At 45.3% G+C, this 27,683-nt stretch overlaps 1 protein-coding gene across 1 annotated transcript in view; it reads right to left on the bottom strand.

Moving 5' to 3' along the window:
• Positions 1-27,683, bottom strand: part of LOC138541759 (bromodomain testis-specific protein-like) — a 2,079,689-nt gene that overhangs the window by 1,010,351 nt on the left and 1,041,655 nt on the right. The window contains exon 6 of the mRNA XM_069641783.1: positions 23,558-23,920. Coding sequence (XP_069497884.1) covers positions 23,558-23,920 — 363 coding nt within the window. The remainder of the gene's footprint in view (positions 1-23,557; positions 23,921-27,683) is intronic.

Raw genomic sequence — 27,683 nt, 5'->3', positions numbered from 1 at the left:
TATATCTTTATTGATGCACACAGATCAATATCATTTAAAAGGCTCCCAGCTGAAACACCACTGCCTTGACAGCTGTTCTTCCAATCTACACAGCCCTCTCATTCCAGCTGATTGCCCATTCCCTTCTAGATTTCACAACAGCATTCAACTATGCACAGGGGAAGTCATATCCATCACATCATCTACAACTATGTACGGTGTTGTAAACCAAGACATACAACATCTCCCCCCTTCCCTTCAGTCTGCAACACAAGCACCAGGTCCTTCCTTGCAACTCTTACTTTATTTCAGACTCTTTCCATCTCCAAGCACCACAGAATCACCCAGTACTTAGTAATCACCTACTGAGTAATAAACTGCTGACCCCTTCTGATTTATTTCGCACACCTTCCGAAATACATACATTGCATACTTTTCCATACAGTTCCTGCCATTTACCCTGCAAAAATAGCAAACAAATCATACGATTATTTCTTCTATCTCCTAACATCCAATAACACCGCCTTACAAAGCCAAGTGTGCTCTATGCGCTTATGTAGTCATTTCTAAAGCACATTCAACTAACCGATTCTAAATAAAATATACAGAATGCACATAGGCAAAGAAAAGTGCATGTACATGCTATGCACAGTTATCAGAAAGCACTACTACTGCAAAAACAAAGAAATCTATGTCTACATTAACAATGCTATTAACACACATTTTTACTAACTTCTTTCTTTCACAATTGCAGTGAAGATCACTCTCCTGAAAATCTGCAGCGTCTGAAGTACGAACGTGAACTCAAAATAAACCTACTCTTTCCATCCAAAAAAGTAAGTACAATACTGCCATAATGTTCTGTCACTCAAACACTGTAGAATTCTAGTATTCTAGAACAAACAATTGTATTATCCCTGCAACATTAGATTCAGAATTAGTGCTTCCCCTCACCAGCTCCATACTTTCTATTGCAATCTGAACACCAGTATAGTAAAGTACAAATACAAGAATAGCCTTCCCAACCTGATGTAGCACCCCATTGCACAATCCCACACCTCTACATACATCCTTACCATCATACTCAAGACACTCATGCACAAAGCACACATACACTGCACAAGATTCGAACCCACACTTTTTTTTCTCCACAGACCCCAAAAAATGCCTACCAAAAAGTTCTCATACAGTGTAGGGTTTTGTTCATGAGTGCCTCCCTTGATTCTGGGCGTCTTGAGAGCGGTTTGGGAACTCTTTGCATTGATATGGTCCTATTGTCCAACTGTCTGCCATACTGGGAAGGGGAAGCTCTTAAGGGTGACAACCTAGCTGGGGCCTCTGGGTGCAGTGGCCCCTTTTGCACTAAAATGGATTGTGGCAGCTTGGCAAATGGCCCATCATTCGTATTTGCTTTCTGGGGGTTAAGCTCTGAGTTTGACTCCATGTCCACGTGCAGGTAAAAGTAGGGGGCCCTTAACGGAGTGGGGGGGGGGGGGGAGTTACAGACATGATCCACTCCAATACGTAAGCTACCCCCTGCTTCTTCCTGGTTGCATGTTGGGTCCCCTGCAGGTGTACTGCTGGCCGGCACCGCTGCAGTGAGGGTCAGCAACAAGGTCTTAATCTGGGAGAGCACTGCCAGGATTAAGTTACAATTGCAACACCACCATCCTCCTTCCTCTCCTGTGCAGCAATGTCCATTGGGTTGGGTGATGGAGTAGCAGCAGACCCAGACATACTAGTCGGGGGCAGCAGGCAGCTTCGGTGCAGGAATGGAAAGGTCCCCTGCCCCTTGGCTGCCCAGGAATTGGGAGATTTCTTTGATCAACAGGTGAGCATCCCTGAAGGCTGTGGGTGCTATCAACTCATGAGCAGTTCCGTGCGGGCCATGAACAGTTGGAGCAACTTTGGGTCCCAATAGTGAGCTGCTTTTTAGGAGCCTGATTTTCCTCTTGGCGCCCAGAGCTGGACCTGGGCCAGGATCAGGCCCGTAAAACACAAGGGGTGTGGGGGCAGGGGTTTCCCCAGTGTCTTGAGCAAGATGGTCGGGCATAGTGGCCCCCAGGGAATATTTCCAAAATGGGCCAGAAATGACACCGGGGGGCTGAGGGGTGTCTCTGGAGTAACCACCTTTGCGGGCAGCAGCGGCTTCCTTACAGCATACAGCGGCTCGGTTCGGACTCCAGGCTCCAGCCTCCAAACACCCACTGTTCAGTGTCAACAGAGAGGGCAGGCAATATGCGCGTGACTCAACGCTCCCCACCTATTTTTTATTTATTGATATTTTATATCTATCGCGCTTGTACACAAGGGTTTCAGAGCGCGACAAGACAAGGGAGGGGAACAGGGGAGAACAAAACAGCGATCTTACTAGGCCCAGTGACATTGAGAACGAGCAAGTGCATGGGAGAGGGGAAAAGAGCATGGAAGGAGGGAGAAGTGGAAAGTGCGGAGCAGAGGAGAAACAGATAAATAACAATAAATAAGTAATAAACAGTGGTAATGCAGCCAGCAATTTGCAAGTGCTAAGTTTAAGGCAGCAGACAGGGTAGGTCTGATAAGTGCAGGGAGAAAAAGGGGGGGGCTGTATGGGTACAGATACAGACCCCAGTGCAAGGGGTGGCCCGGAGGCAGTGAGGGAGGGTGGCAGGGTGAGCAGGTACCTGGGCCCGAAGGACAGAGGGTGGCCAGGTGCACAGTCCAAGAGAGAAAAGATCGGCAGGGGAGAGGGGGAGCGAAGGCAGAAGAAAAGATGAAGGTCTTGAGGTGCTTCCGGAATCGGAGATGGTTCTCCTCAAGTTTTAGAGTGGCAGGGAGGCTGTTCCAAAGGGAGGCCCAGCCGAAGACAGATCTACCCTACCCCAGCTCGTTTCTTTGAAAAACGACTGACCCTGAGGGAGTTGGAGGTAGAGGAGCGAAGCGCTCGAGAGGGGAGGTATTTGCGGAGGGATAGCTGAAGGTATTTTGGACCCAGGCCCCAGAGGGTTTTGAATTTAATCCTTGCATCCACTGGGGGCCTGTGGAGAGATTTCAGAGCTGGAGAGATCCGATCCCAGGGCTTGAGGCCAAGGACAAGTCTTGCAGTCCTGTTCTGGATTAGTTGCAGAGGGCGTAGAGTAGAGGCAGGTAGATTTAGAAAGAGGCTGTTACAATAGTCCAAGCTAGAGAGAACCAGAGCTTGGGATACCATGAGCTTCTGGGGGAAGGAGAGGAAAGGTAGAGTATCTCTGAGGAGGCGCAGTCGGAAATTTGACTTTTTAGAGACCTCAGATGTGGGCGGAGAAGGAAAGGGTGGAGTCAAAGATGACCCTGAGGTGCTTAGCCTCGCAGGTGGGGGTAGGAGGAGGGCCATGGGAGGCCGGCCAGAGAGTGAGGGGAAAGGATGGTGAAAGTGTGCCGATGTAGAGGATCTCCGTCTTGCTGGCATTCAGAAAAAGATCATTGGCGGAACACCAATCTTGAATGGCAGTTAGGCAATCAGAGATGAGAGAGGGAGAGGAGGTGACAGAGGGCAGCCTGAAAATGAGTTGAGTGTCATCAGCATAGCACTGGAAATTTAAGCAGAAAGTGGCAATGCAGTGAGTGTTGCCAGGTATTGGTTAAAAAGCCAGGGCTAGAGGTTAGACCCCTGGGGAACACCACAAGTAGAGAGGAAGATAGATGAAAGGAAGGACCCAAGTAGGACCTGGGAGGGTCGATCTGAGATGAAAGAGGTCAGCCAGGCCAGAGCCTGATCAGTGATACCCAGGTTTTCACAGACAGTTGAGCAGGATGGTATGGTTGACAATGTCGAAGGCAGAAGAGAGAGCGAGGAGGATGAGGACAGAGGGAATGTTCGAATCAAGGTTGGAGAGCAGATCTTCACGGATGTTCAGGAGAGCAGTTTCCGTGCTCCTGGCAGCTCTGAAGCCAGACTGGTGGTCATGGAGACAGCCAACAGAATTGGAATGAAGGTTAAGCTGAGAGATGGCCAACTTTTCCAGGAGTTCGCCAAGAAAGGGAGTAATGGAAATTGGGCGATAGTTAGCTGGACAAGAAGGATCAGCTGTGGGTTTCTTGAGAAGAGGATGCACAAAGGAGTGCTTCAGAGGGGAGGGGAAGGATCCCGAGGCAAAGGAGTGGTTGCAAAAATCAGCAAGGGCCAGAGCAAGGGTGTCAATGTGGTCCTTGATCGTTTTAGAGGAACAGGGATGAACCTGTTTTGATGAGGCTTTCATAGATCGGACTTGTCTGGCGACCTCGTCAAGGGTGAAAAAGAGGAAAGGACGAGAAGGATGGTGGGAGGGTGGCTAAAGGAGGGTCAGCAAGCACAGATGGAGAGGGGAGAGGAGGGGTTTGGGTGGAGAGGGTGGACAAGATGTACCAGGCTTTTTAAATGAAGTGAGAGGCAAGGGCATTGCAAAGAGCCTGGGAGGCAACAGGAGGGGTAGAGACTGCAGCAGGGTTGGTCGTCAGCTCCTTGCAGATTTTAAAGAGTTCGGCCGAGTTGTTAGATGCCGCAGAGACACGAGCTTGAATGTGGACTCTCTTCTTGGTGAGGACAGAGTCGGTATTGCCTTTGTAGCAGGTGACAGACCAGTCTGACAGAGGATGATCAGGAAGTCCTCCATTTCCTCTCAGCTGCCCTACACTTATGTTTAAGTGTAGCTAGGTCAGAGTCATACCAGGAATTGCACTTGCCTTTGGCCCGCGAACACCCAATCGGGAGCAAACACCCGCAGGCTTCCAACCTCACGGTTCCAACCCACGGCTCAAGTCCTTGTTGTGGGCGGGGCTTAGCGGCAGCAGCAACGGGGAAGAAATAGGACTCCAAGCTCCCGAAGCGGGAGCGAACACCCGCACCCTTGCAACCCGCAGACTTCTCAATAAACGGAATATCAACAAAGATAACTTTACAAACATCTGTGGAGGTGAATGGAATCACACCACAAACACCAAACCATATTTCAATTAAGAAGCATACAAACAAAAACAAATAAACCCAATTGCCATACATAGCAGTGGACGAGGGTATGAAAAACGTAATATTATGCAACAAGAAACGCTGCTCACACAAATATCCCCAAAAACCTCTATCACCTGTCCATTCCACTGAACCAATACATGCAGTCTACAAATAGCCGTGCACATCAATGTGTAACATTGCCAAATCTTTCAAATCTTTACGCCAGTTCCTCAATCAGTATGTGAAAGGCAATGACAAATTCAAAATTAAACTACTGCAAAATATGGACCCCTGTCCAGTGCGCAAATACATAGGACTACAAGGACATTCATTAGCCTGCATTTCTGGACCTATTTGCAAAAGCACCTTCCACCATATCAAAATGACATGAACACACCATATAACTAAGAAATCCGGTCCATAAACTGTATTATGCCAAAGGTCCTGCTTTAGCACTAGCCAACATAAATAATCTTCTACATGGTACAGCCAAACAACTACTCGAAGAAAGAGCATAGCCAGAGAAAATATTTTGGAATTGAAAGCCACTTACAAAATGCAATAGATTTACAACAGACTACCAACAACTGTACAGATGGCAACCTTCTATTACACACATACAAAAAAGAAATACTAAAGTTTAAAAGTACATCTGCTCAAGTACCCAACCATTTGTGTGTAGGTTGCTGCAGGACTATAAAAATAGCGCAGAAACTGTAGACATAACTTACAAAATAGAAGACAATGAAGATTCCAAATAGCTCTCTATCTCATAGCAGAAAACAAATACGAAATGACTGACCCCTTAATACTTTGCAGTTACTGCACTGTAAAACTTAACAACCACCTTCACGTGCTATCGCAAATAACCTGGAATTATTCCCATTACCAACACCCCTGCAACAACTCAACTTATATGGGGAGCATCATAATTCAAACATTACACCCATTTCAAGCAATAATACGCCTTCAACCAAAAACAGCAAAACTACCTCCCTCTGAATTAGTGAAAGGCATTTGTGGCAAAGTAGTTTATTTGCCATTAGATCTCAAAGAAAATGTACCCACTCTGGGAGTGCAACGTCCAATAGATCAATCTTTAATTATCTTAGTAAATGGCGTACCTACAAAAGACAAAAAATTGGAAACAACTCATGGACTTGCATAACGTTAGACAAGCCCTGCAATATCTAAAAGACAACAATGAATACTACAGAGAAATTAATATTGAGGAAACCCTGAGGGAAACCACTGAAATAATTCAAGAGAGTCATCAGAAACTGGTTAATTTGAACTTCTAGATCCTGCTACAGAATCCAATATTTTCGACCATTACACAATTCACCCTTTACACTCTAATGGCACCATAGATGATGCACTGGAAACATACCAAATGTGACAAGCCAAAGGATCTCCAATCAGCATATGGGAAAAAAGTATACAAGCACGCGCCTTTCCTCTACTTTTTCCTACTGGCAAAGTAGGAAGGTACGATGATAGACCCACACAAATAACAGCATCAGAATACCGCTCTTTACAAATGTATTCTTAAGACCCCAGATTCTGACAAAACGTGGTATGCATATTCCACCTTCTCTTTGAAAGTGAACAACTCTATGCTACGGAGTTGCACACACATTGAAATCAGGTACCAATTTTCAAAGTTTGTCAGCTACGGAATTACTACAAAAAGTGCAAGAAAAAGATCAGATTTTACAGTCAAGCATTACAAATCTTTTAGCAAACATGCGTGGTACAAAAGAATACTGTTCCGATGTCACGGAAATGTACGCTGTATGATAAGAAACCTTGGCCCACCCACTTGGTTTGTGACATTAAGTTGTGCAGAATATGCATGGGAAGATTTACACTATTTCCTATAGCAAACAAAAACAAAACTAACAGATATAAAAAAAACAACAGGGGAACTCTGCTCTCTAGCTCCTGTGAATGTATCAAGATATTGCCATCATCGCGTCATTGCTATGCTACACTTCATTTGTAATACAACTGTTCCTCCCCTCGGAGACGTGCAACACTTCTTTTGGAGAAAGGAATACCAAGCCAGAGGAGCACCACACATCCACATGCTTTTGTGGATTAAAGATTCTCCTAAATTTGGTCAGGACAGTGATGCCACTGTTTTGCAGTTCATCCAAAAATATGTCACTTGTGAAATCCCTTAAACAACACATAGTGACCTTCATGCACAAATTTTACAATTTCAAAGACACAAATGTGGGAAATATTGTCATCGCAAATATAAAAACGAAGGGAAATACTACACCAAATGCCGCTTTGGCTTCCCTAGACCAGTTTCAACAACAGGTCAAGTAAACAACTGCATGTCTTCAGTTAGACATAGTGTCAAAGGTAAATCACCAAAGAACACACATTACATAAAAAGAACAGAATAATCTAAATAGATCAATGATTACAATACAATCATTGCCCTCCTATGGAATGTAAAAATAGATGTGCAGTAAATTGCAGGCAATTCCACTGCAGTTGCACGATATGTCACAGCCTACTTAACCAAAGCAGAGAAAACAGAGCTTCAGGACCTCTGGGATGGCCTATCATCTGACAAAACACTATCACAGAAATTGTACAGCTTAAGAATAAAAATGCTCTCTCACACAGAATGTGGCTGCTATGAAGCTGCAGACCATTTAAACATACTAGACACATACTACCGAAACAGGAGTACCACTATGGAAACCATGTGTCTCTACCACGTAGCCCAAAACTTCACATACAAAAATAATATTAAACCAGATGAAAAGAAAGGTAGATACAGAGTAGTAAATTGTGAAGGCAGCTTAGTGAAACTTAAATGCAGCTTAAATTAATCATAATAAATTGTCATTAAAAACTCCTCAACATATAGAACTGTATTACATGTCCCTGCTACAACATTTTAAACCATGGAGAAAAGAAGAAGAGTTACTAGATACGTATGATTCCTATGAAGAGGCTTTCAAAGCAAATGAAAGCACTAGAACAGACGTAAACTTTACACATTACCAAACCATGTTGCACAATGAACAGCAACACAAAGAACTCCAGACCCAACTAGATGTGGACACTCGTGACTGTAGTCAACCTTGTGTAACAGGAAGCCACAAACCACTTGGACAGCCACTAATAGCAAATGAGGCAGAATTAGCCATGACAAGTAGAAAACACCATTTGTCAGAATGAGCAATCTACAGAAGACTTTGCTGTACTGAAATCACAACTAAACAATGAGCAGCGTAGCATTTTCCAAGACGTAACGAAACAAATTGAACATGGTGTGCAACATGAAAATAAAAACTGTACCTGCCAAGATTACAAACCTATACTGCTATACGTGAGTGGTCAAGCTGGTTCAGGCAAAACATTCTTAATCAAACTCATCAGCAAGTTCCTCCAACAATTGACAATCAACAAACTGTCAGCTGTTGTAACTGCCCCCACAGGTTTAGCTGCCTACAACATAGGTGGTGTCACTTTACACCGATTACAACTCCTTCCAGGAGAACACCAAAACAAATTAGACTATTACAAACTTTCTACAGGAGCTGTAATGGAACTACGCAGAGTTTTCAAACAAATGAAAATGCTGCTAATAGATGAGGTGAGCATGGTCTCCAACCGAATGTTGGCTTTGATTTACCTCAGACTACAAGAGGTCCTCAAAACAGACTATGAAGAGCTCTTTGGAGGAAAACACATTATTGTTTTTGGAGATCTTCAATTAACACCAGTGAAAGCTGAACCTATTTTAAAAACCTTAGGGCACAAACTGTGCCGTAAAACTCTTGGCAGCATAGGAAATGTGAACCTTTGGCAACATTTCAAATATAGAGAATTAACTGAAAATATGCGTCAGTCTGCAGACCTCACATACACCAACATTTTAAAAAGTATTAGAGTTGGTGTACAAGAAGCACAATCTATATTAAAAACAGGCACATCCATGCACTCTATGGCCATAACTCATGTGCTACTGATGTCATGGAACAATTAGCACACAACAATATCAATTGTATGTCCTTGATGCCAACTCTTGCAAGCTGTTCAAAGTGGAATGAAACCATGTTAAAAAAAGAAATGCAACCAATAGTTCAAATTGCCTCCACAGACAAACTGGACGTACATGGTATGACACTACCCATGTGTCAACAAGCCACAACAGGGCTAAATACCCTGGAAAACTATCTCTAACACAGCTAGTTTGGTGAAAATATAAACATTATCTTTAAACTGTAGAGTAATGATCAAACATAACCTTGACGTGGAGCAAGGACTAGTTAATGGAGCACTTGGTACAATTGTTGGCTTTCAAACCTACCCACGTGACAACAACATTCAGTTTGTCAATATTCTCTTACACAAACGTTCAGAAGTTAAAAGGATGGGCCGCTCAACAGCCCGCTTCCTTCTTTTCAAAGAGATGTATGTACGCAGAGAACAATTTTATCTAAATCTAGCATACGCAGTCACCATTCACAAATCACATGGTCTTACCCTAGATAAAGCATTGATAGATATTGCTAGCACACCCTTTAAAGAAGGCATGAGCTATGTAGCACTATCACGCTTACATACACTTGACGGACTATTTCTAATCAACTTTGATGCAAGTAAAGTAAATGCTGATGGTTCTTGCATTCTAGAATACAATAGACTGCTTTCACTCTACACCCCCCATCTAAAAACCTATCCTGTTCCGCAAAAATCGAAACGTCGTTAAAGAAAACTACTTCAGACTCAATCTATGCAGGATCTCACTATACTATAAACACTATTACACTACTACCAATCAGTACTCACTTTTGAAAACATATCCCCAAAGCAGCCCACATACCACAATCAAAATGTTTGGTAGCATTGAAGAGTTATGGCTGCAGTGGTTGTGGCCTTCGGCCATGCACCCAAGACTCTAGGCACTGGCCTCAACCACCGCACCATGACATACCCATAGAAACAAACGCCTACCAAATGACCACAACCCAAAACATAATACATCCACATCAAAACTATGCACTTCAATTAACATACTAAAAAATAATTACAACCACCGTTAAAACTCTTCAATACATATCCCCTTCACCCAATGCTCTTCGAACGACCCAAAACCAACATCATACTAAACTAAAATAGCCCGTAGCACGCCCAGTGTTTAAAATGTCCGCGGACAACTGAGGTGACCGCAAACACTGCGAACACATCACAGCCTTCTCCCACCTAAACAAATGCAGCATTTGACCCATCTCTTACTCCCCCACCCTCTCCAAGCACTCATCCACACCAACACACTCCCTAAAATTGGATTTAAGCTCACTTCCAGTGCATGTCCACGCATCCAATATGGCAGGCGCACCAAAACAATTTGACGCACCTCACGCCTCATCCCAGCCAATCAGAGAACATGTTGCTTGTCCGCTGACACAATGCAAGCCGATTATCCAATCAGTGTCCTGTCCGCGGAGCGAACAGGGAAGTGTGGCCGCGGAGCGGACATAGATATTACACATTTTTTTGCCTTCTGTTTTGGTCGTCTAAATAAAAATGACTGGACGGATTTACACCAAATTAACAGAAGCACGCTTTCGGGACCAAGCCGCCACTCCTGCCGCAATTTGGTGAAAATCCATCCATTATGTCTATGGGGAAAAAAAGAAATTTGCGGACTTTTGCTTGGTCCGCAGACATCGAGACGCAGCCGCTGATTGGGTGGTGAGAAAACGTGAAATGCGTCGGTTTTCCTGAAATGCCCGCCATCTTGGATTCGCAGACTTTTTTGGGGCCCGGGGACAGCGCGGTGATCCCAAAAAAAAAAAATACAGCATTGCACTCGTCAAACTCAAACAATCTCTGCGGATGTGGGGGGGGGGATGAGGATTGGATTGGATATGGCAATAAGAAGCCAAAAACCTGGTTTCGTCCCCCCCTGAAAGTCTGCGAACACTCCAGATGTCCTGGGGCCATCCGGTGGTCTTCGTGGACACTTCAGATGTCCTAGGACATCTGTACCTATTTCTGCATTACAGGGTTGGGTAAAGGCAGTTTCTGGATGGCTTATAACTTTTGCGCCATTGAATGGAACTGCATGTAATTTTAAAATTCTATTCTAGAACTAATCCTGAATGGTTATGCAAAGTTTCGTGGGATTCTGTCAAGAGGGGGCAAAATTAGAGGGGAGTCCCAAAATATTGTAAAGACATAAATGTGGTGTGATTTGACGAATCTGCACAACATTTGGCAAAACGATTTTGGATCCAGCTATAAATGGTTTTCTAAAGTTTGGTGGTATTTTCTCAATAGAGGGTGAAATTAGAGGGGGTGGGGTCTCAACATTTTTAGATGGCTTATAACTTTGTTGCTATTTGACGAATGTGGACAAAAGTTTTGAGAAAGCTTATGGAGCCAACCTTCAATTTTTGTGTAAAGACTGAATGGATTTTGTCAAGTGGGGGCTAAATTATATGAATATTGTATGTACATACATTTTGATACTTTAAAAAAAATAAAACATGGGTGGATTTCAAGCAAACTCGTGAGGAGCATTGGCAAGGACATTAAAGCATGGTTTTGCAAATGTGCCCGCATTTTATTTTTTGACACGTGTCATAATGTAGGTACAAAACAAATAGTCATATACCTTTGGTGACGGCGGTATAGCCTGTGGCCGTTGGCAGTAGCCAGATTATCTGGGTCATGGCATAGCGGTCATGACGTGGACAATCTGGCTACTGGCCATGACCGCTAGGGACAGAAAATGGTGTTAAAGTGGCTGTGTCTACCTGGGACTGGCTATGTGTTAAAGTTATTCGAAGGTAGGAAAGGTTTCAAAGGGAAAAAAGTGCTTGTGGTAATATGTTCATAGAGTTCTGCAGGCTGCGATGGCAAGGGAAGGGGGCCTGTGTACGGAGCCCCGCCTTCTCTTTCCATGTTGGCTGTCTTGGAAAAGGATTTTCCTTAGCGTCCCGCTATAGGAAGACAAATCTATGTTTTAGCACCCTGGGTTCCCGCTTTGGGAACCAGGGGTGCTAATGGCTTTCATCCCCCATTTCAGGGGGCTGCAATGGACAATGTTCTGTAGCCCTCCTTATTTATTTATAACGCGCCAAAGCCCACAGACATCAGGCTTTGTGGTTACAGTATTTGTTGAGGAAGATGAGGTGGAGAGGAACAACCTTTCTGAGAGCCTTGCGGTCATTGGATTAGTCCTGTAGGAGTACTGTCCAGGCAGTCTGCGACTGCACTCGGTGCATTTCACTTTGGTAGCTTTAGCCTTTGGTACACTCCCAACAGTAGCAAAGAACTGGCACACCCATGATTCGATCTTGGTGCTAGAAGTAGGCACTTCCTCTACCTCATCTTCTTGGTCCTCTTCATTGTCTTTGAAAGTACTGTGCTTTTTTTGTTGTGAAGGTTCTCCAGCTGGTGGTGGTGAAGGGATGGCAATAACTGATGCCATTTTTAAGATAAATAGCAGTTTTGATAAACATTTTCCAAGTATGTACTGTGTACTAGATTGGTAATGGATAATGAGTACGAAAAAGGTGTAGGAGGTGTGCAAGGGAAATTTTGAAGTTGAAAGTTCCTAGATCAGTAGAAAATGCAGTTCGGAACGGGCTTCGAAGCACGGATCTGATCACGAAGTGCAGACACCTTCGCGAACACGCCATCACCATGCCACGCGCAAGAGTATGGTCATGTGGCACTGCCCAGAAGGTCTGCGATTAAGTCAGACGTTCCCAGACATCTACGGATGCAAAATTATTTCAAAAAGTTGCAAAAAGTGTACAGACCTGTTAAAAATGATGCTACAAGGTGGGAAATGGCAGAGTTTTAAGGTGAAACTTTGTAAATTGGACAAAAATATTGCTTATTGGCCAAGTATGATATTAGTAAGTTGTAGGAAAATAGCATGCACTGGTAAAAACCCATGAAATTCACTGAAAAAACTTTGTTAAAAGGGACGTTATGGATAAGTTGCACTAATAAAAACCTATGAAATTCAATGGAAAAGCATTGTTACAGGGACGTTATGGTTATAGGTAAAACCGAAAAACCTCAGAAATTTGCCAGTTACAGTAAGCTAAGCAACAATAACTCATGCCACCACTGTGCACTGCTAAGACTAACACCCAGGACAAAGATAACATCACAAATGTCATTGATAACATCACTGATGACATCACGTATCTGGCTCACTTATTTTGGATCACTGAAAAATCTAGTCCAGGTGGTTTTATTCACCGGCAATCAGAATATTAAAATTCAAAAGGTGCTGTATATCAAAACGTTAACCTTGTCGTTTGTTCTTAAAGTACTTTCCTTAGAGTTTGGTCTCAGCTCATGTTGCACATGCATGGGGCAATAGCAGGCCTCAAACACACAATTCATTTGTATGCAGGAAGATAAACTTTAATGCTATTAACATTTTCTGATGCTGCCGTTATTTTCTTCCTTACTTTAGTTTCCCTGTATGTGCCTCTGATTTATATGCATAGTGGGTCTTCATATGTATTGTTTGTACTAGCACAAGTGTGTAGTAAGTCTTGAATTGTTAGCTAGTTATTACATGTTTAACATTACACAATCACCCCGACATCTTGTTACCAACATAATAAAAACAAACCCTTGTAGGTAGGGACTTTTCTGAAAATTTCACATGGGATGTCATCAGTGATGTCATCAATGACATTTGTGATGTCATCTTTGATGTCCTGGGTGTTAGTCTTAGCAGTGCAGGGGGTTGGCGCAAATTATGGTTGCTTTGCTTACCATAACCGGCGAATTTCTTCGGTTTTACCTATAACCATAATGTCCCTGTAACAATGTTTTATCATTGAATTTCATAGGTTTTTATTAGTGCAACATAACCATAGCGTCCCTTTAACAAAGTTTTTTCATTGAATATATGTGATACATTACTCACCGTAATAGTATTTCTGATACTTATATCTGCTTAGATTCACATGCTGTGCATGGGCCGACATCTAGTGGAAGCTGCGGAGTATTACAGTTTGTTTTTGGAAACTCGAAAATGGGCGTCGAGCTAGGGCGTGCCAGTAATACTATCCCTAGTGTGACGTCCACTTTACCCATGATCCCTCACTCGTGTAGGACCCTCAGATTGTATTTTTACCGACATGGGGTAGCATGAGGAGTAGCGTGAGTACAGAGTATCCAAGCAGATAGATTAGACTACAAGCATCCATGCGCGCCTTCTCTCAGAGGGGAGGAAGGGCGGGCGCATGTGAATCTAAGCAGATACAAGCATCAGAAATACGATTACGGTGAGTAATGTATCCCTTCTGAGGCTTGTGGAATCTGCTTAGATCACATTCTGTGCATAGATTAGCGAGCAGTGTTAGAAGAAGGTAGGATGTGAGAAGGGTCATGAGCGAACAAATGTCTTAGAACCACTTGTCCCACTTGAGTATCTGTCTTGGAATGAGTGTCAATGCAGTAGTGCTGAGTAAAGGTGTGAATAGAGCTCTATGTAGCTGCTTTGCAAATGGTGTCAAGGGGTACATTTGCAATGAAAGCCAGAGTGGCCCCGGTGCCTCTTGTAGAGTGGGCCCTTGGCGTAAAAGGCGGAGCTTTACTTGAAAGGGAGTAGCACAGTTGGATACATTTGACTATCCATTTTGAGATGGCACCTTTAGAGACGCGATCTCCTTCTCTGTCTGTAGCTACAGAGACGAACAGTTGATCTGTCTTTCTTAGCGGCCTGGTCTTGTCTACGTAGTAGAGGACCGCTCTTTGCACATTTAAAGTGTGTAGTTTCACCTCAGCAGAGCTTTTGGGATCATGGAAGAAGGCCGGTAGCTCAATGGACTGGTTAACATGGAATTTAGAGATGAACTTAGGTGAGAACCTAGGGTGAGTTCGTAAAACCAGTTTATCCTTATGAACAGTAAAGAAAGCATCCTGCACTGACAGAGCCTGAATTTCACTGACCCTTCTTATGGAAGTCATGGCTACTAAGAAGGCAGTCTTATAAGTCAGGTGTTTGAGACTAGCTTTCTGCATGGGTTCAAAGGGGGGCCCCCATGAGTTTAGCAAGCACCACATTGAGGTCTCATCCTGATGGAGGGTTTGATATTGGAGGGTGGAGTCTCTTTACCCCTTCCATAAAAGCCTTAACCACTGGTACTTTCCACCACAACACCTTGTTATGGGAGGTGGTGTAGGCTGACAGCACCGCCAGGCGTACCTTGAGTGAATTAAATACCAACCCTGCGTCCAGCAGGTGGAGCATGTAGGTGACAATATTGGAAGGAGTGCAATCAACTGGGTGGATCTCTTTATCCTGGCACCAAATAACTAATCTTTTCCATTTATCAAGGTAACTGTCTTGTGTTGGGTTTCCTTGATTCTTTAAGGATATCCATGTATCTCTGTGGTAGATTGAGATGGCCAAACTCTATGACTTCAGGAGACATGCTGCCAAGTTCATTGAGTTGGGTTGAGGATGCACTGTTTGACCTTGGTGCTGGGACAGTAGGTTGTGCCAGCACGGGAGTTTGATGGGTTCGCACACTGCCAGTCTGTGCAGGTGCGGGAACCACGGTTGTCTCGCCCACACCGCAGCAACTAGGATGAGCGTCATCGACTCTGTGCATCTTGTTGACCACCTTCCTCATCAGGGGAGTTGGTGGAAAAGCGTAAGCAAACATCCAAGACCAGTTCATCCATAGAGTTTTCCCCTTGGAGCATGGCTGTGGGAACCTAGACGCAAAGTCTGGGCATTGTCTGTTGTCGCTTGTGGCGAACAGGTCTATAGTAGGGAAATCCTATTGTGAGAAGAGGTCTTCTACGACTTCTTCGTGTAGACACCATTCGTGTTCTTCCAGTAGTTGGTCTCTGCTCAAAGCATCTGCTAGTGAATTGAGATCCCCTGGAACATGTTGAAATGACAGGTAAATGTTCCGTCTGAGTGCCCATATCCACATTTTTTGTGCAAGCTTGGACAGATTTTGCGACCGAGTGCCCCCTCTTTGTTTATGTGAAACATTGCTGTCGTGCTGTCCGTTAGGATCTGCACTGACAGGTTCGATAGGTGGGGTTCGAATGCTCGAAGCGCTCTGAAGACTGCCAGGAGTTCTAGCAGGTTGATGCGATTCTTGGCCACTGTGTTAGATCAGAGGCCATGCACTGTGTGGTGAAGGAGGTGTGCTCCCTATCCTGAGAGGGACGCATCTGTAGTGACTACAGCCTGTATTTCTGGATTGTAAAAGGGTTTCCCCTTTGAGAGATTTTCTCTTGTCCACCGGCGAAGACTTTGTACCAATGTTGGCGAAACCACCACTAGATCCACTAACCACTTGCCTGAGACCACTGTTTCGCCAACCATTCCTGCATGGGTAGCATGGGCAGGCGCACGTGGGGAACCAGGTAAATGCATGACGCCATCATGCCTAGCAAGCACATCGCTTTGCGCACCCTTATCTGGCGACCGGGCTGATATTGAGGAATTTGCAGTAGTAGATTCCGAATTCTTTCCTCTGATGGAAAGGCCAACCCTCTTGCATGTTTAGGACAGCTCCTAGGAAGTGTTTGGAGGTGCTTGGCACCAGGCTTGATTTTTTCTCATTGATTGAGAAACCCAATTCGAAGAGTAGGTTGATCGTTCTTTGGATGTTGGAAGTGCAAATTACTGGGGTTTCCCCCGTGATGAGCCAGTCGTCCAGGTAAGGGTACACTGGGATAGCCTCCCTGCGTAGGTGTGCCGCCACCACCGCCAGTACCTTGGTGAATACCCTTGGAGCCGAGGCTATACCGAAGCGAAGCACCTTGAACTGGTAGTGCTGACTGTCCACCTTGAAGCGCAAGAATCTTCTGTGCGCTGGGAACATGGAAATATGAAAATAGGCATATTTCATGTCCAATGTTGCCATATAATCTCCCTTTTTTAGGAGGGGAATTACCTCTTGGAGCATAGTCATGCAAAATTTTTGGGGCTCGACATACTTGTTTGCAGGGCGTAAGTCTAATACTGAGCGCATTGTCAAATCTTTTTTTGGCACAAGGAAGTAAGTTGAATAAATACCCTTGTGAACCTGGTTGCCCGGGACGAGTTCTATCACGTCCTTTGCGAGAAGATTGACGATTTCCTCGAGGAGGATCTTTTGGTGGTCCAGGGAGTGTATTTTTTGTCTTGGAGGGTGGTTGCGGGGGCTCTCCAGCATTTCGATGCAGTATCCCACGGACACTGTGGACAACACCCACCTGTCCAATGTGATCCCTTCCCATGCTTGGGTGAAGTTGGAAATGCGCCCCCTACTGGGGATGCGTGGGAAGGGACCCTGAGCGGAGCGTCACTGTTTGTTGGGAGGCGTACCGCCTGTCCCTGGGCTGCCTCTCCCTCTACTGCGGCCCTTCTTGTTACCTCTACTGTAACTTTCGGTACCTTGTTGGTTGCCACCCCACGATGTACCTTGCCCCTGTGAGTAACTGGAACCCCTCTGGGAATTTTGTACACATGAGCGACGAAAATTATTATTCCCTCTTTGGTTCATGGGTTTGTTAGTCAATTGTCCCAGGGACTTTAGGGTATCGTATTCCTCCTTGGCAGTTTTGAATGCCTCAACCGCTTTGCCAAACAAGACATTCGGTTCCACCGGCATGTCGATAAGAGTAGCCGGGGTCTCGGGTTTGAACCCTGACTGTCTCAGCCAAGCGTGTCTCTTTAAGACAGTGCTCTCTGCAATGAGCCAGGCTGCGTTATCTGCTGCGTCAAAAGTCGCTTTCAGAATGCATCCGGATACTGACCTACCCTCCGACACAATCTGGGCTAATTGGCCCTTTAGTGGTTCTAGTGCGGAGGTAATGAGGGAAGCTACTTGCTCCCATTGGTGGCAATTATAACTTGCCAGCAGAGTGGTGGAAATCACAATTCTTGCTTGGTAAGTGGAAGTGGAAGCCATTTTCCTTCCTAGACCATACATTTTCTTGCTCTCCTTGTCTGGTGGAGCTTCAGATGATGCTAAAGGAGTCCCCGCTCTTTTTCTGGTGGTAGTAACTACCAAAGAGTCGGGCGTAAACTGACCTCTTATGTACAGTGGGTTGGAGGGGGCAGCCCTGAATAGTTTTTCAATCCTGGGGTTGACTGCCCGGGTGAGAAGGGAGGGGTCAATTCTGCGTTGGATTGACTTCAGAATTGGGATGGCTTGCGCAACAGACTTGTTGTCCCCCATGATCTCTTCTGCAAAGTCCTTCTCTTCCTGAGCCCCTTGAGTGTCTATGTGAAAGTGCTCTGCTGCCCTCGCTAAGACCTCATTCAAAAGTGGCTGATTATCCACAGGAGAGTCATTGACAGGTGGATCTTTGGGGATAGGTGAGTCTAGGCTATAAGCCTCTGCCTCATCCTCCTCTTCCTCATCCTTGTCGTCTCTGTAATTATCGACCCCTGTTTGGTCGTCCAGTACCTGTATGTCTGGATCTTCAGCATACGGATGGTAGAATCGCACCGAGAGTGGGTCTGAAATCAGACCTTGAACTGGTGTTTCATTCCGAGGTCTCTTACTAGGAGGCTGAGGGTCTTTGGATCCTGAAGGGGTAGAGGTGACAGGGGTATTATAATAAAAAAAAAAAAACGTTTTTCGTAGAAATTAGCCATAAATGACATTCTGCGCATCACCCTGTCGATGTCCTCAGAACTCCACTCTCTCGATCTGGGAATGAGGACCTCCTGCTGAGGCCCCTCCTCTATTACCATATCCTGTGGAGTGGGAGGGAAAATCTTGGGCCTAGTGACAGGGTCAGGGGTTTTAGATTGGTCTTGATCTGAGGATTTATGCTTTTGGACTTGGGGTGCAGAAGTTTTATTTGATTTTTTCTTCTGTTTTCCCCCCTCCCCTGAGTAGAGTTATGTTTTCCTTATTTACGGGACTTCTCGGAATCTTTCGACACCTGGCGTCGAGATTCGGGGCTGGTCTGGCTAGTATCTGTAGCCTTAGCGTGTGCGCGTCGAGACTCGTAGGTAGACGTGGAAATGGCTACCTGAGTCTACTTTAGGCGAGCTGCTTGGTGGTAGAGGTCGGATTCGTCTCCTGACGAGCCTACCTCCGTAACTTTGGGGAGCTAGGCACTCTTGGCAATCGTGGTCGGTTGCCTTGTATCGTGCAGCGATCTAGACCTCGAACGCCCAGAGGACACAGATTCTGTGGACCGCTCTCTTCGTGCCTCCTTTTTCTGGTGACTCGACACATGTGTCGAGTCCCGGCTGGGTTTAGTGCGCTTAGGAGCAGTAGTGTGGTTAGCACTAGTGTTGCCGGGTGTAGCCCCCATAACTGCCCCGCCGGACAATCCTCCGAGGCCGGGGACTTGCGCGTGGGTGTCTTTCGACGCCCCTGTGCCCTCACCGTCCGAAATGTCGGCGTTGTTGCCGTCACTGAAGGAACCCACCGCCTCCATGGCCTTGAGCTGCCTGGTGTAATGGACCCAACGTTTAGTGGAGCGGTCCTTTAGAGTTTTAGCTTTAAAGAGCTTACACGCTCTGCAAGTAGCTTCGGGGTGATCCCTAGGCAGACAGAGGTTACAAGTGTTGTGTTTATCTACCCAAGGAAACTTGCGGATGGCACTTGGGGCAGAATTTAAATGGAGTACTCTCCATATGTTGTCTTATGGCAGCGGGCGAGTATATATAGGAAATAACAAGTGCGAGTGTGTGTCCCCACCCACCACTCTCCCTACTTGTAGGGCCGAGTCTAGAGGCCTTCCAAGGCCCAAATCCGTCGTCCAATCTCGACGGCTGTTCGTTCTTCGGATCGGCGTAGATCTTCAGATCTTGACGTGGAAGTTAAAGAACGGATAATTTTTGATAAATTATGACAAAATGGCTGAAAGCCAGGGATCTCCGCAACTATGCTTCCGACAAGTATGGCTGAAAAAAACAATTTGAGGGTCCTACACGCGTGAGGGATCATGGGTACAGTGGACGTCACACTAGGGATAGTATTACTGGCACGCCCTAGCTCGGCGCCCATTTTTGAGTTTCAAAAAACAAACTAATACTCTGCAGCTTCCACTAGATGTCGGCCTATGCACAGCATTTGATCGAAGCAGATTCCACAAGCCTCAGAAATATATATAAAACACACACACACACACACACACACAGTACTTTGGCATAAGCACTTCATAAACACATCATTTTTTTAAAACATGAAGTAGGAATTGTTTCAGCATTTAGGAGGCTGTTGGCTAGGTGTCCAGGCCCTGCTACTCAGCTGCTCTGCCCAACACCAGTTTTCACACCTTCCAGGTGGCTACTTAAGGACTCCAGCCAGACAGCGTTGAGGAGACTTGTCATGTGACCAGGCCTAGCCACTCAACTGCTACACCAGACTATTTCACCAGTCCTACTTCGGCATTCTCACATCCGACGAGCACCTCACCTGTTTGTTCCTGTACGGGCATGATTGGGCCATGGGCCAGACCAGCTAGCCTGCATTTCACCTATAAAGTAACAGCTACATAACTACTTACCAAAAGACATCACCATGCGCCTCCTCACTCCACACCCTCAGTAGGATCCGAAAAGCCAAGCGCCCTGGGCAGCCCTGGAGAGCTACCCTAGCGAAACTTACCAATATCGCCCTTGCCCTGACCGAACACACATGAACAACATGGGCACACACCCTCATGCTGATCAATGCTCTCTCAGCCATCACTCTTGGCAAAATTACCAACCTCATGTCTTACAACTAGCTTGATGATCTCTTCCATCACCAAAATATTGTTTACCACTTCCTCCCCCTAGGCTTGACGTCCTCCATCCCTCTGGCTACTACATCCAACATGCTGACTGACCAGGAAGGGCAGAGGGTGGAGTTGCAATAATCTAAAGGAGCTATTAGCCATGCTCCATTATCCCATCTCCCAGAACAAGCTTGTTTGAATCGGTCACCTGGAGTTTTCCTTTAATGAGGAATCCATCAACTTCAACCGTCCTACAAACCACCTCACAGGAGTGACTTTCACTGACATTTCCAACGTACTGTCCTTTGAGAAAGATATTGTTGGTGTGTACTTATTTGACAGAGATTTTAACACCCCAGAGTCTCACACCAACAATCGCACCCAAAGCGTGCCATTTGAACTGAGTGGATCTATGGACCTCAAGGAAATTTTGCTCTCCCCCACGCACAAAGGCAACACCTTAGACCTTTACATCATGCCCCATTCATCAGCTGCGCAGATCTTATCCCACTTAACTGGTCTAACTGGTTAACTGGTCTAACCACACTGCCATCCCACTGTTGATCACCCACGTCCCACAAAGATCTGGTTAAACGCTCGCTCACTCAGCATCGCTCATTTAAACGCTTTCCAGGACAATGATCTAACAAACTTGGCAGACGTTTCCGCCACAGGGAATGCCTCGGTCCCCTTAGAATTATTCAACAAACCTGCTATAAAATTGGTGGACACTCATGCAGCCCTAAAAATCAGCCGCACTAAGACCAAACCATCCTCCCCTTGGTACATCTCCAAGATCCCATCCAACAAACACTCAGAGGCCTAGACAAACGGTGAGATCTCCAGGGTTACGGTTTTTGTGCCACCAAGTTCAAATCCCTCCACGCAAACTATAGAATTTCAATGTCCGAAGTCAGATTTGCTTACTAGGCCAAAGCTGCCTTCTACTCCACTAACAACGTGGCAGCCTCTAACAGGAGCAAAGTTCTTGCAGAAGTAGAAGTAATAAAGCATTGTACCAAACCCTTAGCTGAAACCAAAAGGTGCCCTAAACTCAGGAAAAATGCAACAGAATGTTTTCACTGAAATAACAGACCAAATCTAACAGATCATCAAATCAACTTCCCCCAGGTTTAGCCTCTCATCGAACCCAACACGCACACTGCCCCTACTCTAGAGTGAATTCTCCCTACTCTCTCTCTCTCCCACAGACGACCTAAAAAGGTGCGTCTCCCTAAAATCTACCTCCTACCCTGACACTCAATTCGGCTTTGATCATTAAACAATTGAAAGGCCCTGAATGCAATCAACATGAATGCATCCATCACTAAAGTGTAATTTCCAGACACCCTCATGAATCGTCTCTTACAACTCATTTAAAAAAAAATACAACCCTAGAACGAGATGACCTGGCCAACTACTTGCCCATTGCGTAACTCCCATTTAGCAGCAAAATCTTGAAAAAAGTAGTTGCTGCACAATTACTCACCCGAATCCAACACCTACACTTCCAAAATTATCATTTTTTGTGGTTCCACCACAAGTGTAGCATCAAGACGTACACAATCCGGGTGGTGGATGATGCCCTCCAAATCATTGATAAAGGCAACTCACGCCTCATCCTCCTTGACCACTCGGCTGCATTAGACACCGTTGACAAATTCATCATCCTCACCCTCCTCGTCGACAGTATGGGATTAACTGGCACTGTCCTGAATTCGTTTGCCTCCTGCCTCTTGGGGTGACAAGTCATGCAGATGAATATGTTGCATCCCAGAAAGTCTTCCAGCTTTCTGTCAGTCCATCCTCGCAGATTATTTTCAACCTTTACATCGAGCCTCTGGGTGCCCGCCTCAAAGATACCGATATAGCCATCCACGAATGTGCGGATGATACTCCGTTTTACAGGACATTTGTCTCCAATTACCAAGCCATCCAGTCCTAAATGTCAACTGCCTACCCCTCCAAGACCAAATGAATCCTCATCAGTCCCCCCGCTAAACGACGCATAAAAATCGATCAATGATATACACAAAAGAATTTCATATGCAACTCTCGGACCCTGCAAAATACTTGGGCTTCATCGGCAGCAGCCTGTCCTGCCAGAATCACAAACCAAATGATGCCCAAACAGCCTGACTCCAAATCTTCACCCGTCTCACAACCAAACCCATAATCACACTACAGGACTTCCAGGCAGTAGCGCAGACGCGTGTGGTGTCGCAAACAGATGGGGGAAATGCCCTCCTGACAGGATGCACAGCAGCTCACTTGGCACCCCAAAACATCTGCCCACCACACTGCAGCAAGCCTTATTACTAGAATGAGGAAATATGACTATCACCCCCATCGTAAGGAACTACACTGGCTTCCACTCCAGGCCACGATACTGTTCAACACTCCATGCATCATCTTCAAACCAGTCAGGGGTAGCATACCAGTGTACTTGCTAGCTAAGCACCACATGTTCGGTTGCACAAGCTCCTTGCAAAGCAAATTGACCAACAGTCTTGAATCACAAATGGTTCACAAACCGAGGACCCGCAAACTATCCCGTCACACACCCACCCGCTAGAACTCTATCCCGGAACATGCTCAATTTTCAAACATGGTTTAACAATACCGGACCAAGAAATAATCCCGATGGACACAGACTGATGTACAGACCACTGCAGTAGTGTTAAAAGATACCAGCTCAAGCGCTGGCTGCCCACATACCCTATACATCACTCTGCTGCCCTCAAGCAAGGTCCACGCTTTAAATAATTTTTAAAAAAATCACATTTTGAATTTGCCCTAATAAAAAGTCCAACCTCTGCTTTAGATGCGATTCATGTGACAATATAATCAGGTTGATGAAACATGCAAAAAATATAAACACAATGTCACTGCAATCTAAAGGCAGAAATTAAAAACTCTTACTTTGATGGTCCATAAATCCATTGGTTGTTTTATGATGGCATGGTAATCTTTGAGTCCCAATGACATGGCATCTACAGGTTTGTAAAAAGGCCAAGCATATTCTTGATGCGTAGAAGAAAACATTTCTCTCAAAATTGCCCAACAGTGCTGTAATTGTTCTGATGATTTGGGTATTTTTTCAACCTGCTGTTGAGAATCAGGCAAGTCTTTCACTGGAGGCTTGATTGTCTTTTTCTTGTCACGTCGAAATGCCTTTTTGCTAGCTTTTGGTTCTGCAAAAGTCGGTGATGATTCACTACTTGTTAGGATTACTGAAGGCGTAGGTGTAGTAGTGTCTGCTTTTCTTTTAATTCCTTGTTCTGGCTGAAAACAGAAACAAATATATTTTTTCCCCCCCAAGTTAACTTCACAACTCAGGTAGTCAGTGACAAAGTATTATAGCCAGGAATGGAGGGGGTGGATACGAATATAGTGCAAGGCAGCATTACTTTGAATAATGAAAGGGCACACCGAAGTACATTGTTAAGTTATTTCATATCGCATAGAAGGTAGGAAAGAATTTATGTACAGTAACAGCAATGCATATTTAGAAATTCTCATGTCTAAGGGAGCGTTCGTAAATTTTTATCCTGTGTGACAAAGGTCCATACCAGAGACCAGAAAGGGAAGTGAGAGGGTTGCTGGGGAAGGCCACCGAGTGATGCATTAACCCCACAGAAGGCATATGGGGGGGGGACCATGAAGCGCATGTTGCCGACTCCTGAACTCTGTAGGAAGGCCACAACTCCACACAGTAGTCATTATATTAATTCAGATCATGAAGGGATTATGCCGCGAATGCTGAGCAACAGGGGAGAAGGATAGGCAGAAGTGCAAGCGTGAGCTTTCCATGTGGTCATAAGCAGAATCAGCCAGACTGAAAGCCACCCATTTTCACAATTTACAGAGTTTCTGCAGAGCTGCAATCGAACAAATAATCAGACTTCAGTAGTTGCACATAGGTGGAAGGAGGAGCCAAGATGTACCAACCAATCCCATGTTGGAGTCAGTAAACACGTGCAGTTGATCCCAGTGAAATTCATTGCCGCTATTAAGTACAGAGCATGGGAATAAAAGGGTCGGGCAAGATGTGGGAGTTTGGAGATGGGGAGCAGTGTGGAATGGCGAGAGAATTAGGAAGGAGGAAAAGGAAGGCATTGGAAGAGGGCAAGACAGAAGAGAGCAGGAGGAAGAACCAAGGAAAGGAATGCAGTGAAGGGAGGGATCTGTAGAGATCAGGAGGAAGGGAAAGGAAGGTATTAGAAGAGGGTCAGGAGAGAATCAAAAGTAAGAGGAAGAAAAACTTGTGGAAGAGGAGAGTTAAGGTAATCAACAATAGAGGAAGGTGGAACCAAAGTGGTGGCGAAGAGAAGAACACAGCAGTTGGTAAGCCAAGCAGGCAAAAAGATGGAAGGGGTGATAAAAGGTATAAGGCAAGACCAGTGAGGTCAGAGCTGGGGTGCAGTCAAGTGACTAGTGAGTCTGTATGGCTTGGGATCCAGGGCCAATTGACAGATATAGCCAAAACCTAAAGCTCAAAGAAAAGCAGTGAAAGAAGCATCTCACGAAATAAGGCCGTAGTCTGTACATTGGTGTGCCTAGCAAGGATACTAGTTAAGACTTGCTCAAGAGCACCGAGTAGAATAACACATACGTTAGTCAGGAGCAATACACCAGACACTGGTGACAGACAAACAAGGCCATCAAAAGGAGGGATCAATCACATTGTGAGAGTGGTATGTTATTTATAACACGCTTAATACCCAGGGGGTTTCCAAGCGCGGACCCGGGGATCGAACCTGTGTTGCTCCGTGTCGTCTTGTTGCCACAGCAAATCCATAGCAATCAACGGGCGGTCACGAACGTTGAGCCGCATACTCCTCCATACTGTCTAAACTCCCGGCCCGCTTTGCAATCCTCAAATTTAAGGATCCTAAGTGAACTGCCTGCCAACTCCCACCCAGAGCCATCTACCTCCTGTAACTGTATACTACTCACCTGTATGACCAGATAGTCCAGATAGTCACCCCCACAACCTATTATGGGTTATATATGCAACTATCTCACACAACTGCCGCATGCAACTGGCCTAGCCTTGATTATATGTTCTACTACTCACCCATCCAATCTGCTCGCTAGCCCACCTAAAGCAATTGATTTTAGCCTACCTGTGCAATCGATATTAGCCTACTTGTGCAATCGATATTGGCCTACCTATGCAATTGATTTTAGCCTACCTGTGCAATTGATTTTAGCTTACCTGTGCAATTGATTTTAGCCTACCTGTGCAATTGATATTAGCCTACCTGTGCAATTGATATTAGCCTACCTGTGCAATTGATACTAGCCGACATGTGCTACTGACACTAGCCTACTCGTGCAACTTATTTCTTTGCCTACCCAACCCACTAGTGCAATTGTTGTACAATCAACACTAAACCTGCTACTAGCCTACTAAGTGAATCTTAAACTGACCCAAAACACCATCTGAGATCCCACGGCATAGCCCTGAACATGCTTGACAACCGGAGAACCGTACCTTTAGTATTTACACTTGGCCTCCTAGTCACTATGTCTCTAACCACCCCCCTAACGCGCCCTCCTCTGGATAGAAATATGAGACTTAGATCCAGATTATCCCGGCTCTATGATCTTAAAAATACCAACAACCGCACAGTGTTACCCATGCCTAACAACCAGATTACGTCCAACATAGTAACAAAAAAAACCTTGCTAGTCCCAATAAACCCAAAACCAAACCTCCTCCTGACCCCACAAATAAAGGCACACTATCTCTATCTGGATCACTTATCAACGCCAGATCCCTAGTAGCCCATGCCTCTGAAATTGCAGATACATTGCACAATGAGAATCTAGACCTTCTAGCCGTAACTGTAACTTGGCTCCATGATGCGGCAGGTCCTGCCCTCATGATAACAATACCCGAGGGCTACCAGATACTCAGAGTGGATAGGCCTAACTCTCGCGGTGGCGGCCTAGCTATCATCGCCAAAACTAGCCTCTCCATTAGACTTGCCACTCCAACTACATGTCCCTCATGCAAAGTCCTCACGGCTAATCTTCCCCTATCTAACAACCGTACTTTAACGATCCACTTGATATACAGACCTCCTGGCCCACTAGGAACCTTTGAGGAGGACCTTACAGATAACATAACTAGCAACACTAAAATCCACTCACACACCTTGCTACTGGGGGATTTCAACCTCGACTTCAATGAGGCTGGAAACAAACACACTCAAGCTAAAGCTGCACTTCTCATAGATCATGGACCCTCACAGAAAGTCCTATCCCCCCACCCACATTAAAGGTAGAACCTTGGATTGGGTGGCTGACTCTAACTGCAACATTATTATTACCAATAATGTACCACAACTATGGTCCGACCATCACTTCATTACTTTCTCAGCCACACTTGACCTCCTCAGTCCTAAAACCATTGAGATGGCTCCCCCGCTGCCCACAAGAAGCAAAAAAGACATCACAGCAGAAAAAATACTCCGGCACCTCCTCCCTTCTCTGAATAACGCTAACAATAATGCTGACCCTAAATCTCTAGTGGAAATTTTCAATACTGCCATGTCCCAAGCCTTGGACTCAGCCGCCCCACTAAAAATGCGCAAAGCCAGACAAAAATCCCACCTCAACGCATGGTTCACACCTCAATTTAAAGAGCTAAGATTACAGAAAAGAAAATTGCAAACGAGCTGGCGCCACTCACCGACTACTGTCACTAAGGATAAATTAACAGCACTCTCCAAATATTACAAAAAAGAAATAAAAACAAAAAAATATATATTCAATGATAGAATTGCAAAAGCTAGCTCCAAAACTAAGGAACTGTTCTCCATCCTACGTGAAATGGAAGCCCCAATTCCACCGGCAACTCCACCGGCAGACACTGTCCCGAAGGACACGCCCTGGTGCACTGCAATTCAAAAAGCCCTCCTAAACAAAATCACAACACTCCAACAAAAAATAGCAATCAAAAAAGCCTCTCTGCCCCCCCTCTGAGCAACAACCTCCCCATGACACAGGGTGTAACACAACTACACCATTTACCTTT

The sequence above is a fragment of the Ambystoma mexicanum genome, chromosome 1q (genome assembly GCF_040938575.1).
Source record: "Ambystoma mexicanum isolate Mex_15411 chromosome 1q, UKY_AmexF1_1, whole genome shotgun sequence".
NCBI classification, from domain to species: domain Eukaryota; kingdom Metazoa; phylum Chordata; class Amphibia; order Caudata; family Ambystomatidae; genus Ambystoma; species Ambystoma mexicanum.
Note: the sequence above shows the minus strand (reverse complement) of the source record. Positions and strands in the feature narration are given on the sequence as shown.